Here is a 15,521-nt window from a genome sequence, read left to right as displayed (position 1 = left end):
TTCTTCCAGTTCTTTGTTCCCAGTTATAATTTCTGACAGTAGGGGATCTACATTTGTTTTCACTAACCTTCTTTTCTTCCCATATTAGTGAATGACCCGAATGAAGGATGCCATTCCTTGGCCAGGTTGCAGTGAGCAGAGCTTCAAAGTGTTCTGTCCAACAAACTAGGCACTGCTCTGAGAGCTGCATGGCCTTTGAACCCAACCCAATACTGCAAGTGCTGACTCTGGCCTTAGCTTTCAATCATTTGAACATGACAATACATATTCATTAATGTGGGCTGGCACCGTCAAGAAGTACTTCAAGAGCACTTGGGTTTGGGGTAATACATCTGCATGAATAGGGGAGCGGCTAAATAACAGAAAAGACAATCAGGATAAATGGGTCATTTTCAGATTGACAGTCAGTGGAGTGCCACAGGGATTTGTGCTGGGACCTTGACAATTTACCGTCTATATTAATGACTTTGTTAAAGTAGCTAAATTTGCTGACAAAGATAGGTGAGTTAACAAAAAGACAGAGCATGCAAATGGATATAGATAGGTTCAGTGAGTAGGCAGGAAGTTGGTAGATGGAATACAATGTGGGAAAATGTGATCTATCCACTATGGAAGGAAGAATGAAAAACATTATCTAAAGGGAGTAAGATGACAAAATATTGCAGTAGAAAGAGATCTGGGGTCCCTTGTCTATGAAACACAAGTTAGCATGCAGGTACAGTAATTAATTGGGAAGGCTAGTGGAAATATTTGTTATTGCAAGAAATATGGAATATTAAAGTGAGGGGGGTGGAGGGAAAGAGTGGGGCATGGTTGATGCAACTTTACAGGATGCTGGTGACATTGTACCTGGAGCGCTCCACACTGTTTTTGTTTCCATATTTAATGAAGGATGCGCTTGCTTAGAGGCAGTGCAGAGAAGGTTCACTGGATTGATGCTGGGGATAAAGTTCACAAATGAAGAAAGGTTACACAGGTTGGGCCTATACTCACTGTTATATAGAAGAATGAGAGGTGATTTTATTGAAATATGTACAATTCTGTGGGGGACTAACAGGGTGGATGCTGATAGGATGCTTTCTCTGGTGAGGGTATTTAGAACCAGGGAGTTGCCCCTTCCCCCCCACCCCGCCGATACACACTAAGGCTGCAATGCCAAAGTGAGGGGCTTCCCCTTGCCCCTTTCAAGTGCTTTAGACACCTACGGCTCAGCTCCCTAGAGCTGGGAGAGTTGAGGCTGTCACAGCTGTCTGCACTGTCGCTGCTGGAAACATCATCATCCGATTCCTTGGGTGAAGAACACAAGGACGAACCGTCCACCTCTTCAAATTTGCGCTTCAGGCTCCCACTCACTGCCACCTCCATTTCTCACCCTGTTAAAGAAAAGGAGAATGTCACAGCACAGAGCTATTACCACGACAAGGGGATCTATCACCTCCCCTCACTGTATAAGCAACTAAAAGCCATTAGCATGTGGATTACCATCTTCATCACCAGAATTACACAAAATAAAGCTGTGTCTTTATGTCGCAAAAGTGCAGCCAGAGTTTTAATTTAGACAGGCAATTTGCATACAGCAAGTCTCCACAAACTGAAATGTGAAAGCGAACAGATAAACTGTTCACCAATTACCAATAGCCTGTCCTAGTCCAACCACGGAGACACCACGGCCTAGAAAGCTCACCAGCACATCTACTTCCTCAGAAGGCTAAGGAAATTCGGCATGTCCCCTTTGACACCCACCGATTTGTATCGATGCACCATAGAAAGCATCCTATCTGGATGCATCATGGCTTGGTACGGCAACTGCTCTGCCTGTGACCTCAAGAAGCTGCAGAGAGTTGTGGACACAGCTCAACACATCACAGAAACCAGCCTCCCCTCCACGGACTCAGGCTGTACTGCCCACTGCCTCAATAAAGCAGCCAACATAATCAAAGACCCCACCCACCCCAGTCAGTCTCTCTTCTCCCCCCTCCCATCAGCCAGAAGATAAAAAAGGCTGAAAGCACATACCACCAGGCTTAAGGACAACTTCTATCCCACTGTTATAAGACTATACATATAAGACTAATGGTCCCCTAGTACAATAAGACAGACTCTTGACCTCACAATCTACCTCATCGTGGCCCTTGCACCTTATAGTGCAGTGAAGACAGACAATCTCTGCAGCTGTTACACTTTATTCTGCATTGTTATTGTTTTACTTCTATTCACTGTATAATGAATTGATCTGTATGAATGGTATGCAAGACAAGTTTTTCCACTATACCTCAGTATATGTGACAATAATAAACCAATTTACCAATTTTTTATGATTGATGGTCGATGAATAAATTTTGGGCCCCAGATACCAGGGAGAACTCCCTAGCTCTTCCTCAAATTGGTGCTAGGAGGTTCTTTTACATCCACCTGGGGCCAATGGGATTTACAGTCTTGTTTGAACTCTTGGTGCCACCCTTCCCACAGGCCAGTGCTTCCTCAGCAACAGCTTGTCACTTTTGTAATAAATGACACAAAAGAATCACTCCATTTCATTGAAACTCCAATGCCTTCCATCCATTTGCACAAAATTATGAGATATAGATAGGGTAGATGGCCAGTGTCTGTTTCCCATGCTAAGGAGTCTAAAACTAGAGGGCACTGGTTTAATGTGAGAAAGTTTAAAGGAGAGCTGAGAGGTAAATTTTTCACACAGTAGTTGGTGTCTGGAATGAGCTGCCAGAGGGGGTGGTGGAGGCAGGAACAATAACACCATTTAAGAGGCATCTGGACAGGTACTTGAATGAGCAGGGCATGGAGGGATATGGAATTAATGCAGACGAGTGGGATTAGTAGAGGTAGGCATGATGGTCAGCATAGACACAGTGGGCTCAAGGGCCTGTTTATATACTGTAGAACTCTATAACATACTCTGGAGCACTAATCGACTCCAATGAACTCGTGCATCCACAACCCCACTCAATGACTTCCCGCAGAAGGCTGCTCAATGTGAAATCTGAGAATTTACAAATCACTTGCTAATCCTTTGCTCCTGCCAAAACAAATTGGGTAGCATTTTAAAGAGAAAATTCACCAGATGAGTCTTTTACCAGCCCACCCCCCCCCCCCCCCTTCCCATTGTCATGCCTGCTTGGAACACTGACTGTAAATGAGCCCTTAGTACTTCACCTTAGGGCGAAGTCAGACATTTTCTCTCTGCTTCAGCCTTCCAACCACAGCAAAGTAACCCTCACTGGTTCTAGTGAATCTGTTAGAAGGTGTGCTCTCTTCCCCCTGCCCCTCTCCACCCCTCCCAGGTAGAAGGTCATGGGTTCAGAACCCTCAACCACATAATCCAGGGTATATTTGTGTTTAGAATGAGGGAGTGCTGCACACTTAGCTGGGCATAAAGTGTCCCAGGATGCTGCCTGGATTAGAGGGCATGAGCTAGGAGAGGTTGGACAAACTTGGGTTGTTGTCTCTGGAGTGGCAGAGGCTGAAGGGAGATCTAATAGAGGTTTATAAAATTATGTGAGGCATAAACAGAGTAGACAGCCGGTATCTTTTTCCCAGGGTTGAAACATCTCATACCAGAGGGCATGCATTTAAGATGAGAGGGGGTCAGAGTGCGGTGGGTGCCTGGAATGCACTGCTTGGGGTGGTGAAGAAGACAAATACGATAAGGGCATTCAAGTGGCTCCTAGATAGGCACATGAATGTGCAGGAAATGTAAGGATATGGACATTGTGTAGGCAGAAGGGATTAGTTTAGTTGGGCATTTGATTGCTTGTTTAGTTAGTTCGGCATAACATTGTGGGCCGAAGAGCCTGTTCCTGTGCTGTACTGTTCTATGCCCCAAGGGACTATTTCAATGAGAACATACCTCTCCCCAAGTGTCTCAGAAGCCGGTAATTATCCCTTGCTTGGCACCAATGAGCTGGCCATTGCTTCTTGTTGGAACTTGCTGTGCATAAATTGGCTGCTGTTTTCCCTGAATTCATGCATGCCCAGAAGTTATTCCTCACTCAGCCAAACACCCAACAATATTGATGAACCAGTCCCCTATCTCAGTACTATTTGTGCAATTATGTTGTGCAGAAGATAGCTACCAGAACTGTGACAGAAAGTGTAGACAAGCTGGTTTAAAGGAGGCAACACCATGGCCTTCGGCCAATTACAAACACTGGCTTCTTCCAGCAGGAATTCCTGGATAGGAAGCAGCAGCTCCCCAAACCACTCATCACCAGGACCTATCCTCCCAGGTACAACTCTAACCCCAAGGATCTTGGTAGCCATTTTACAGTTCTGGCCTGCCACCCACAACTCAGAGCAGGGAACATCGCTCGGACGTTGCACTGCAGCCCAATTGAGGCATGGATTAAGTTTGTCTACTGCCAATTTAAGAATATGCCAAGGCAGCTGGGCCCCAGTTTTGATTGGCAAAGCCTGGAGGCATTGAAAGACAAAAAAAACAGAACGGAGCTTTTATGACCCTCAGCCACATCTCTCTCTGGAGGAATTTGCTGCGCTGAACAAGAGTATACAATTGCTTTAATATGTTACCTTTTACTTCAACTCCAGGCAGCCAAGTTTTACTTCCTCGATAAGTAAAATGGGAGCAAACTATAAGGCAATCACCTACAGCGGGGATCCCAGTGAACTGGGACAACGCAACACTACTGAAGTTTGGGAGAGAATAAGATTGTTCCTTTGCCTGGAGCAAAGTTCAGCTTGGTCTACACCAATGAAGTCACCAGGACTGGGGCCAATTCCATCACTGGAAAAGCAACCTACATTCCTGTTCACTGATATTTCCCAGTCAGAACATTCCACCCCTTGATTCTGACTGAACCTTAACATGGCTGCAATTTCCCTCCCCAATATTAAACTTCAAGCAGACTACTACCCAGGGACTGGTCCCTGACCTCAGGCCATTACAGCTCAAATTGAATTTATTTCCTCTATTTGCAGGTGTAATAGCTGCAGACTCAGTCATTTGTTTAGTTGTTCTGCCTCGGAGCCACACATAATGATGTTGTTTCCCCGCACAGTTGGAGAAATGTGGGGCATCTTGGATGACGTTGTCCTGGGGATGTCTGTTGTTGGGCTTGCCGGGGCAAATCAGCCTTGCTGTCAAACCGCCATCCTGGGAGGCCTTCAAGATAATGAAAATACTTAGCTACATTCTGGGAGGATGTTCTTCCCCCACCCCCACTGGAGCACCAAGGGACAACATAAAATTTCTTGGAAGACCCTAGCTGGGAAATTTTAGTGCATCCATTAGAATGCAAGGTGCCAACAACCAAAGTTTCAGGTTCAACAGAGCAGGCATTGTTCACCTTAACTGCCCATAATGTGCCGTTTGGTTTTTATTTAGGAAGGATTTGGTCTGGGGATCAGGGGCTCTCGAGAATGGTATTTCCAGTGCTGGTGGGGGTGGGGGAAGAACATCCTCCCAGAATGTAGCTAAGTATTTTCATTATCTTGAAGGCCTCCCAGGATGGCGGTTTGACAGCAAGGCTGATTTGCCCCGGCAAGCCCAACAACAGACGTCCCCAGGACAACGTCATCCAAGATGCCCCACATTGCTCCAACTGTGTGGGGAAACAACATCATTATGTGTGGCTCTGAGGCAGAAAATAGACTGGGGGATCCAAGGGTGACTTGTGGAACCAGGAAGCGTCTGGTCCAAAATTTTCCCCAGAGTAACGCAAGATGACCCAGAAATGGTCGCTGCTGTGTTTCACTCTGGGAGTGGGGAGGCTGGGAGGTGATAAGAGTAGGAATTGCATAACACTTAAAAACAACAGCATTACACAAACAAATATACCAACCTGTTCCTCTGTGCTTCCTGTATTCTTCACCAGTAAATGTTTGCCTATCAGCCAAATGCCAATCTGCCTCCTCTCCTTACTCAAGGCAGCCCTGCACATCTGCTCCAAGCAGATGTTATTCACTTTGTGATGTTGGGAATGAGTGCACCTAGCAACCAGATCACATGCTTCTCCACACCAGGCAGTCGTGATATGCTCTGTGCTTGAAGGCCACTTCAGAGCAGTCACTGCTGAATGCAGCTTTAATGAATGCATTCACAGGTCTGAGGCTGAAAATCGATGAGCATTGTGAAGGAGTGTTGCGTTCCTGGCATGCCAGCTAATTTAAGCAACAGCTAACAACAGAAGGACAAAGACAAGGCAAAAGACAAAAGGCAATGAGGCTGGGCTTTCAGAGCGATGATGGTCTGGAATACGCTGCCGATAGGGGTGGTGGAAGCACAGCCAATCAGGGCACTCAAGAGGGAACAGATAGGCACTTGATGGAAAATAATTGTCCAGGGAAGGAGTGAGGGAAGGGGAATGGGTAACAGTTCAGGATCAATGAGCTGAATGGCCTTCTCCTGTGCCTTTGCAATTCTATGATGCAGTCTACCTGCCAATCTACAATTCCAACCGACTGGAAAAAGGACCTTCTGCAAATCCACTCTAAACCTTCAAGGAGATTTTATTCATGAAACAGATTTTTATGGGGTGTCCTTGTGTCAAGCTGCAAAACCAAAACTCATCCTGGGATCTTATTCAATTCACTTGAACGTACAGGTCCAGTTTGTGCAGTTAACCAGCACAACCACTCCACTATTGTTGGATAAAACCAAGTGCTCTACAAACCGCCACACTTCCAATCGGCAGTTCAGCCACACTACTGAGGAACATGGGCAAACCGCTAGAGCAAGTGCCTCTCTGGTGCCAAATTAAAGCTGCTAAGCAACTGAAGAGTTTAAACAGGCACAAATCCAGTCATTCTGTGTCCTTGCACATCTTGACCTGTCAGTCATTGGTTCATTGCATGTTAAGCTTTATCAAAAAAAATAGCCTGTCACTAGTCAGCCCTCCAACCCAGGCTGACGAGAGCTTCCAGAACCTACCCAGCCCATCTCCAGTGCTGTCTAGGCAAGCAATCCACAAACCACCACCACCCCTCCCCCACAGATTATGGGATCAATCTCCAGTGGAAGGGTTTGTGGACCTATAAATTAGAAGCAATTCCTTGTCCCTAGAGAGGGCCCATGATCTGACCTCCAGCCCAAGGCTTGGCCCACGCTAGGTGGCACTTGCACCAGCCAAACAGGCAGCAGCTACCTGTTGCACAAATGGTAGGTCAAAGCCACACCACCCTCCCCAAACTTCAAACCACGTTATACATTGAAAGACCGCTCAAGATGGCATCACCCACTGCCAGCAGAAGTATCCCAGAGCTCGATCAACATCACCGACTTGTCATTCTGGAAGTGGCACCAATCCAGGATGCAACCCTGTGATCAGATGCCATCTCTTGGACCCATTTTCACCCTAATGGGTCTTTTCCCTCCTAACCAGGATACAGTGGTGACACAGCAGTTAACTGGACTATGGAGGGTTGGTTTAACAATCCAGACACCTGAATTCCAACTCCCCCACGGCACCTGTGCACTTTATATTTTTGTGAATAAATTTACAAAACCAACAAAATGACTTAATTGTTGTAAAGTCCCATCATTAATTCAGTGCCTTTATCCAATCTGACCTATTTACAACTCCAGTCCTACCCACCCCATGTGGCTGATTCTTAAATGCTCTCTGAAAGGGCCTTGGCCTAGCAAGACACCGTTCAATTAGGAATGGGCAACATATAATGGCATTGCCGAGTTCCCAAGCTGAGAGGCCACACCCAATTCTGCATAAAAATATGAATGTAAAGAAAAAGAAATGGCCTCCTCTGCAGAACTTTTTGCCACCCATTTGCACAGTTAGCTCATAACACCATTCCCAAAAACATCCAATGCCATTTTTTCCTAGGATGCAGGAGCTGAGGGCTCTTGTGCAGAAATGTACAAACCACATGGAAAGCACTGAATTTCAACTGCAGCTTGCGCACTTGAAAAGATGGAAAAGCGCAGAGATTTGGAATCACCAGTTCTATTTCAACAGCCAAGTCTGGACATAGATGGATATTCAGCTGAGGTCTCTGATCAAAAAGCAAAGTGGGCTGTGTTTTTATGCATTCATTCAGAGAATCAGTAATTTTTCAAGCTCTCGTACAGAGGGGCAGAGACAAACAAGGAAGAGCCTTTCAATAATACACAAGTGCTCATTTATAATAGCACAATCTAATTGAAATTACTGACTAGAAATGGGTACAGCCATAGTGACCCGCTGTGCTAATTTTAAGAGAAAAATATCTTGGATTCACCCACACAAGATGTCGCTACTTCCCAAAAAAGCATCTCCTTTGGTTCACTCAGCATGGAAGGAAAACACTCACACACTCTTGCTTCTTATCGTTTTACTAACTTACAAAAAAGTTAACATTCAATGTGTGCACACTACACAAACTAGAATGCCGAGATCAGGGGTTCATTTGCAGAAGAGTCAAATGACCGGTCAAGTAATCCAGAGGGCTAGACTATTGAGCTACTCTGGAATATTGGATGTGGTTCAGTGGGCAGCATTCTCATCTCCAAATCAGAAGGCTGTGGGTTTAAGTCTCACTCTGGAGAAAGGAACACAAAAAATATAGGCCAACTCTAGTGTAGCTTCAAGGGAGTACCCTGCCACAGGAGGGCAAGTACCAAGGGAGCATCCCACCATGCCAGCTTTTAGAGAAGAAACAAACTGCTGGAGGAATTCAGCGGGTCAGGCAGCATCTGTGGAGGGAAATGGACAGTCGACATTTCGGGTTGAGACCCTTCATTTGGTCCCAAGATTCATCAGTCCAGATGAAGGGTCTCGACCCTAAATGTTGACTGTCCATTTCCCTCCACAGATGCTGCCTGACCTGCTGAGTTCCTTCAGCACTTTGTTTTCTTTGCTCCAGATTCCAGCATCTGCAGTCTCGTCTCTCCAGCTCTCAGATAAATTGTGTAACTGTGTCCCCATTTCTTCTCTTAAGTGGATATAAAAGAGCAGGGGAGTTCTTCCTAATGTCCTTGCACCAATACTTAGCCCTCAGTCAATATCATTTGAACAGAATATCTGGTCTTTGTCACATTGCTGCTTATGGGATGTTTAAAATGGCTGCCATGTTTCCAGCCATTATCAATCCCTTGAGAGTAGTAAGTTGATAAAGATTTGACCAAAGAGCCCGTCACTCACTTGCTACGTTCCACTGTATATCCCAAGTCCCACTCCCAGTGTGACAGAAGAGCACACATGGATTGACCGACCAAGGGGTATCCAGTCCAGTTCGAGTAGCTTGAGGTTGCTCGCTATAGTTGTAGCCAATGATCAAGCAAAATTCCACCAAGAGCATCTTATGCAGTGAAAATCCACCTGTCTGCACTGAAGGATGGATTTTCCCATTCTCCAAACCAACCCTGCTGACGTGCTGATGGTGCTGGGTCACCTTGAAGCATTCCAGTTCCATTTATTTTTTTCTTTTGACACAAACGTGGCTTGTCAGAGGGCAGCAAAGAGACAGCCACTGGAACAAGACCTTGCTCCGTCGAGTCCGTGGCGGCTGGTGTACAACACCCACCCCACGTTAAAAGAATTCAACACAGGTATCTTCCACTCCTCAGCACTGGAATGGAAGCAAGTCATCCTCAACCATGGATGACTGCCCAAGAAGACATAACTTTGGTGCAGGACTATAGTCATGTCAGGGATAGGCTGAGAAGCATTTTTCCTGAAGGGGATTAAAGAACCAATTGTAATTCCTTAACTGAGCACAGTAATTAAATGGTCCCTTTTGACCCAATTGTACAACAGCTAACCAGAGATATGTTTCTTGATTGTTAATCAAAAAAAACACAGAATGCTGCCAATCCAAAATAAAAGCACAAAAAGGTGGAGACACTCAGAAGGTGAAGCAGTATCTATAGAAAGAGAAATAGTCTTGACAGGGTCAAAGGGCCTTCATCAGAAGTGGAAACGTGAAATGTTAACTGTTTCTCTTTCCACAGATGTGGCCTGATCTTCTGAGTGTCTCTAGTATTCTGTTTTTTTTTTACTTTTTTTCCCTGACATTGCCTTTTTGATGCATGCAGGGCTGTGGAGCATGGTCGGACTGTGGATATGCCTTTCTGGGCGATGCTGGTGATTAGGTGCCTGCTTGTGCATCTGTGTGCGCACACATGTTCCAGCATGTCTTTGCATAAATATTGTTTTTCTGTGGTAAATGCTGATGAGCTGTGGTGATTGCTGGTCTCGATCCAACAGTTAGTGTATGCAAACTACATATTCATAACTATTTTGATAGCTGAGCAACTTTCAGTAAAAAGGTTTTGCTCACTGCCTTTAGTAAAGAAGTGCAACACTGTATTGGGGCACTGATGAAGGGTAGCCCAAATATTCTTCTATTGCACCTTGATAATTCCCCACAATCAACCATGTTGACATTATACAAAATTCACACCCTTTTCTTGTCACTTCTCTGAGGATACAACATCAGTTTCTTGAAGACGTGTAAGTGATAGTCAATTGAAAAGAGCAGAAAGAACAGCTTAGATTCTGCACAAAAGACCAAGCATAGTCTTCAGCTGATGTACAGGTCATACACGAGGAGTTATTGAACCAGGAGATCCAAACTTAAAACAACCCCATTATGAAGTGACCACACAGTTTCTAATCCATGAGATCTGGATGCCACTGGCAAGGCCAGCAATTATTGCCCATCCCTTATTGCCCTTGAGCTGATGGTGGAGAGTGCCTTCTTGACCACTGCAGTCCTTCTGTGAAGGTACTCTTACAATGGCTTTGCAGAGGGAGTTCCAGGATTTCAACTCAGCAACAATGAAAGACTGGATGTATATTTCTAAGTCAGACTTGGAAGGGAACTTGCAGGTGGTGGAGTCCTTGTCCTTCTTGGTGGAAGAAGTCACAAGTTTGGGAGATGCTGTTGGAGTAGTCTAGGCAAGTAACTGCAGTGCATTTTGTAGATGGTACACACTGCAGCCACTGTGCGCTGGTGAAGAGAATGAATATTTAGGGTGGTGAATGGGTTACCAATTAAGCTTGCTGCTATGTCGTGGAGGATGTCAGTCTCCTTAATATAAAATTGTACCCATTCACAATTCAACTCTGAATGCAAAACATCTTCCAATGCTCTCGCCATCCCCAATTGACTTCTATTTTTATTTTACACACTGAAAACAGAGATAAGGTAGAACGCAAATAAGTGAAATCCACAACTGAAATAAAATTACATTTCATGCTGGTTTACTCAAATCCCACTTGGGTTTCACTTAAGTGTGGAATGAAGCCTTTGGCAAGAACAATCAGAACATGCACACAACCCTTTAAGGACTTCAGTGCAGAAACAATTCACTAAAGTGTTTCCAGATTTGCAAAGGAGGAGAGATTGAGTAGGCTGGGACTGTATTCTCTCATGTTTAGAAAGAGAGGAGATCTCAGTGAAACTTAAGATTCTTACAGGGCTCAACAGTCTGAATGCAAGCAGGATGTTTCTCCTGGCTGAGGAGTCTAGGACCAAAGGTCATAAGGAGTAGCCATTTAGACTGAATTGAGGAGAAATTTCTTCATTCAGAGGCTGGTGAACCTTTGGAATTCTACACCCCGGAGAGCTGTGGAGGCTCAGAGTTCATTCAAAACAGATATGGACAAATTTCTGAAAATTCAGGAAATCGAGGGATATGTGGAGAGTCCAGGAAAATGGCACTGAGGTAGAAGATCAGCCATGATCTTCATTAATGGTGGAGCAGGCTCAAAGGGTCAAATGGCCTATTCCAGTTTCTATTAGAAAATTATCTACAACCTGAATGATGAGATACTGGATTAAAAAGAGAGTGAGGCATTGAAGAAAACTTTTTAAAACAAGGCTGCCATTGCCAAAAGCAAACAACAGTAAAGTGCAAGAGCTCCCAGACCACTGACATCCAATTACACACAACTTTATCAAAATACCAATTCCAATGTGCACAATCCTTCAATGTTTTTTCCTTCAATGACATTTGCAATTGGCTTAGATTTGCCTTCAGTGCAACTTCCTCTCGCTTTACCCAGGTGCAATCCCAACCTTCAGTGCTGTCTGTGTGAAGTTTGCATGCTCTCCATGTGACCACGTGGGCTTCCCCCAGGTGCTCTGGTTTCCTCCCACATCCCAAAGACATGCTTGTAGGTTAATTGGCCCTGTAAATTACCCCTTAGTGTCGGCTAATAGCAAAAAGAATCAAAGGGGATTTGATGGGCTGAGAGAGAGTCAAGTTTCAGGATACAGGGAAATAAGGAGAGTAGGAATGCAACTCATGAGATAGTACCCTTTGGAGTTTGCAAGGACCCAATGGGCTGAATGGCCACCTCCAATGTCGTTATAACCAAAAAATATTGAGAGAGATCTCTTTATGAATGGAATGCTTGTCCCGCGAAACAGAACCGCTCCTAGCCATCAACCAGGTACAGCAGATCAGACACTAAACTAGGATACCCATTCACCTGTTCAAGTGGACATTAATGACCCTGTGGTGCTCTTCAACAAAGAGCTCAGAGGTTCCCTTGTGCCCCAAGCTAACTTTCCTCCCTCTCACTACACCTTCAAAAACAGATCACCTGATTTCTTGTCTCCTTCATGGCATATTTAAGCTTTTCATGCAAGTCACCACACATCAAGACAATGCATCAAGTCCTGATTAAATGCCACACAATTCTCATTTCTTAAGGAGATCAATCAACACCAAGGGAACAATTCAGAAAAATACAGTCAAGAGTCATCAAGGAAAATAAGTCAACTCAGCCACAGGTTTAAGTCATAATTATCCTGCACGTGCAAAGAATCAAGGGGCCAAATGTATACAATAAACCAGTTGCTTGCTCGATAGGATTTCATAACTAGAACAGAAAAAACCATGGCCTGCCTTGTTGCAAGCTCTTCCAAATACGCTCAGCAAACAAATGAACATTACCATGGAAACACTTTGCCACAAACCATTTAAAAACACGTCACATGCCTTCCATTCTTGCCGCACTCCAGGTCAGGTCACTGTGTACAATTTACAGACCTTTGGAGGTCCAACAACAATTGCGTTAATCGATTTGGTTGGTGTTTAAATTTTCAGACACTCCCTGACAATTTGGAACATTTATAAATTACACCAATGCCCTTTTGAGAGACTCATTTGCTTTCAGAATGTGACATAAACTGTGGGGAAGGGGAATGTACAGCAATTCTCTCAGAATCTGCCTCGGTTTCTGATTGTCATCCAATGTGGACAGCTTGGACTGGTCAGTGATCTTCACACACGTGCACCCCAGAGGCCTCCGCCCTTCCCAAAGAAATAACTCAGTCAATCCTCTCCAAGGAGGCAGATTATCCTCACGGTGTTCAAAGATTCTCAATGGCACTGTTGATCTGACCACTTGCCCTGTCACTGTCATGGCAACCAACTGGAAATCCAACCATTCATAGCCAAGTGAACCCTTTAGTACAATAATGGACACCAAAAGTCCTTTCAAAGGTAGAACTTAATATCGACTGCAACTGATTTTAGGTCATTTTGTTGCAGGATGAAGGAAGGAAAAACAAAGAGCATATTACAAAAATATTCCCTCCAACTAAAAATCATCCCAGAACCATTATAAAACACATATAGCACTATTTATTTCACCAAATTATGGCAATTATTTTTGGAGCATTTTGTTCAATGCAGCTAGTTTGCTGTCTTGGGACAGCCAGTCTACATCCACCAGGTCCTGTTCACCCATCACCACTCTGCTTGCTGACCCACATTGGCTCCAGGTTAAACACCATCTTGATTTTAAAATTCTCATGTTCATTTTCAGATCTCACCATGGCCTTGCTCCCAACCATCTTTAATCTCCACCAGCCCAACATCCATCCCAAATCTCTGCACTCTTCCAATTCCAACCCCTTGATCATCTTTGTTTTAATTGCTTCTCTACTGGTGGCTGTGCCTTCAGCTGTCTGGGTCCCAAGCTCTAGAAATCCCACCCTAAACTTCTCCGTCCCTCTCTCCTCCTTTACCACACTCTGTAAAACGCTGTAAAATGGTTAGGTCTCCTTTAACAACTGGCCCTCACTTTCACACTTAAAATCACAGCGTGGCAGCTGCAGAATTTAAATTTAGATAATTAAATAATTTGGTATTGCTTGGGGGGGAAAATAAAGTCTCAGCAGCAAAGATCTTGAAACTACCAAGCTGTTGTAAAAAATCCATCTGGCTCACTTGTGTTCTTCAGGAAGGAAATTTGCCATACTTGCCCAGTCTGGACTATATGCAACTCCAGAACCACCAATATGGTTGACTCTTAAATGCACTCTGAAATGGCCCAGCAAGTCACTCAAAACCAAATGCAGCTCACATCTTCTCAAGGGGCAATTAGGGTTAGGAACAGAAAGCAAATTTTAAAAAGACAGTGTATAGAGCTTGCTGTTCACAAGTACATCGACACTTTTCAATGATAAACTTCCTGCTGACCACAATGAAGTATCCTGGATTGAAAGATTTCAGTGCATGTTCTTGTATTCCCTTCTCCTTCTCCCGCCTACAATCATTCTGCTCCTCACAAGACAGTTGCAGGTAATTCAATTACCTGGTGTATACAGCAAATTGGTGAAGGCAAAGAGTTTTCAACCCTGCCATTGTCATTTTGCAGGGATACAAACTGACCAGTGATTAACAGATTATTTTCATCAATTGATCAGATAAGCCAGTACCAGTCATGATTTCCATCCATTTTTCCCTGACAACTTAACCACAGCTAGGTTTCCAAAGTCAATGGGAAAATTCATTAGTTTTGAAAGAAATAAGCAACGTAGAATAATTAGGGTGCACTTGCTAAACCAAATGGAAGTCATTTAGCCCATCAAGTCCATGCCAGCTCATACCAGAGCAATCACATCAGTCCCATTCCCCACTCTTCTCCCATATCCCTGCAAACTATTCCCCAAGTGCTTATTCAGTTCCCATCACCCTTACAGGCAACAAGTTCCAGATCATCAACACTGTCTGTCTGAACAGATTTTCATCTCATCCTTCTTGTATCATCTGTCCTTTGGTCCTTCAACCATCTGTTGCTGGGAACAGCCTCTATTTACCTATCAGTCATGCAATAATGATTTGTATATATATTCCAACCTTAGAGCGCAAAAGCACTGCAAGGACAGTTATCAAACGAAAAAAAATTATTGACACGAAGGCCAATAAAAAGATGATCCTAAGCTTCGAGATTAAGGTTCTAATGTGGAGGGAGACAGAATGGGAGGAGCACAAATGCAGACACTTTGAAAGCTGGAGGAGGCCCAGAAATACAAAGGAGCAAGGCCACAGACAGAGTAGAACACAAGGACAGAAGTTTTAAATAGTCCTTATGTCAGTGGAACAAGACCAAATAGAAGCCTGCACCGAGCCAGCCCACAAAGCTGATAGGTGGCAGACTCTGTGCATCTTAAGACATGGGCAACAGAGCTTTTGGACGAGTTCAAATTCACATTGGGTGGAAGATTTCAAACAGTTAAACCTGGAGATTCCAAAAGCAGGGATGGAGGCTTCAGCAGATAACGTTGTAAGTATGAGGATGAAGGCAATTGGC

The 15,521-nt window shown here is 44.3% G+C and overlaps 1 protein-coding gene across 2 annotated transcripts in view; it reads right to left on the bottom strand.

The window, feature by feature from the left end:
* The window catches only part of LOC127566965 (cysteine/serine-rich nuclear protein 2-like), a 46,169-nt gene that overhangs the window by 18,891 nt on the left and 11,757 nt on the right, over positions 1-15,521 (bottom strand). For both annotated transcript variants that reach the window (XM_052009528.1, XM_052009529.1), the window contains exon 2: positions 1,206-1,373. In XM_052009528.1, the coding sequence (XP_051865488.1) occupies positions 1,206-1,365 (160 nt within the window). In that variant the 5' untranslated portion in view covers positions 1,366-1,373. The remainder of the gene's footprint in view (positions 1-1,205; positions 1,374-15,521) is intronic.

This window comes from Pristis pectinata, chromosome X (assembly GCF_009764475.1).
Source record: "Pristis pectinata isolate sPriPec2 chromosome X, sPriPec2.1.pri, whole genome shotgun sequence".
In the NCBI taxonomy this organism is placed as follows: domain Eukaryota; kingdom Metazoa; phylum Chordata; class Chondrichthyes; order Rhinopristiformes; family Pristidae; genus Pristis; species Pristis pectinata.
Note: the sequence above shows the minus strand (reverse complement) of the source record. Positions and strands in the feature narration are given on the sequence as shown.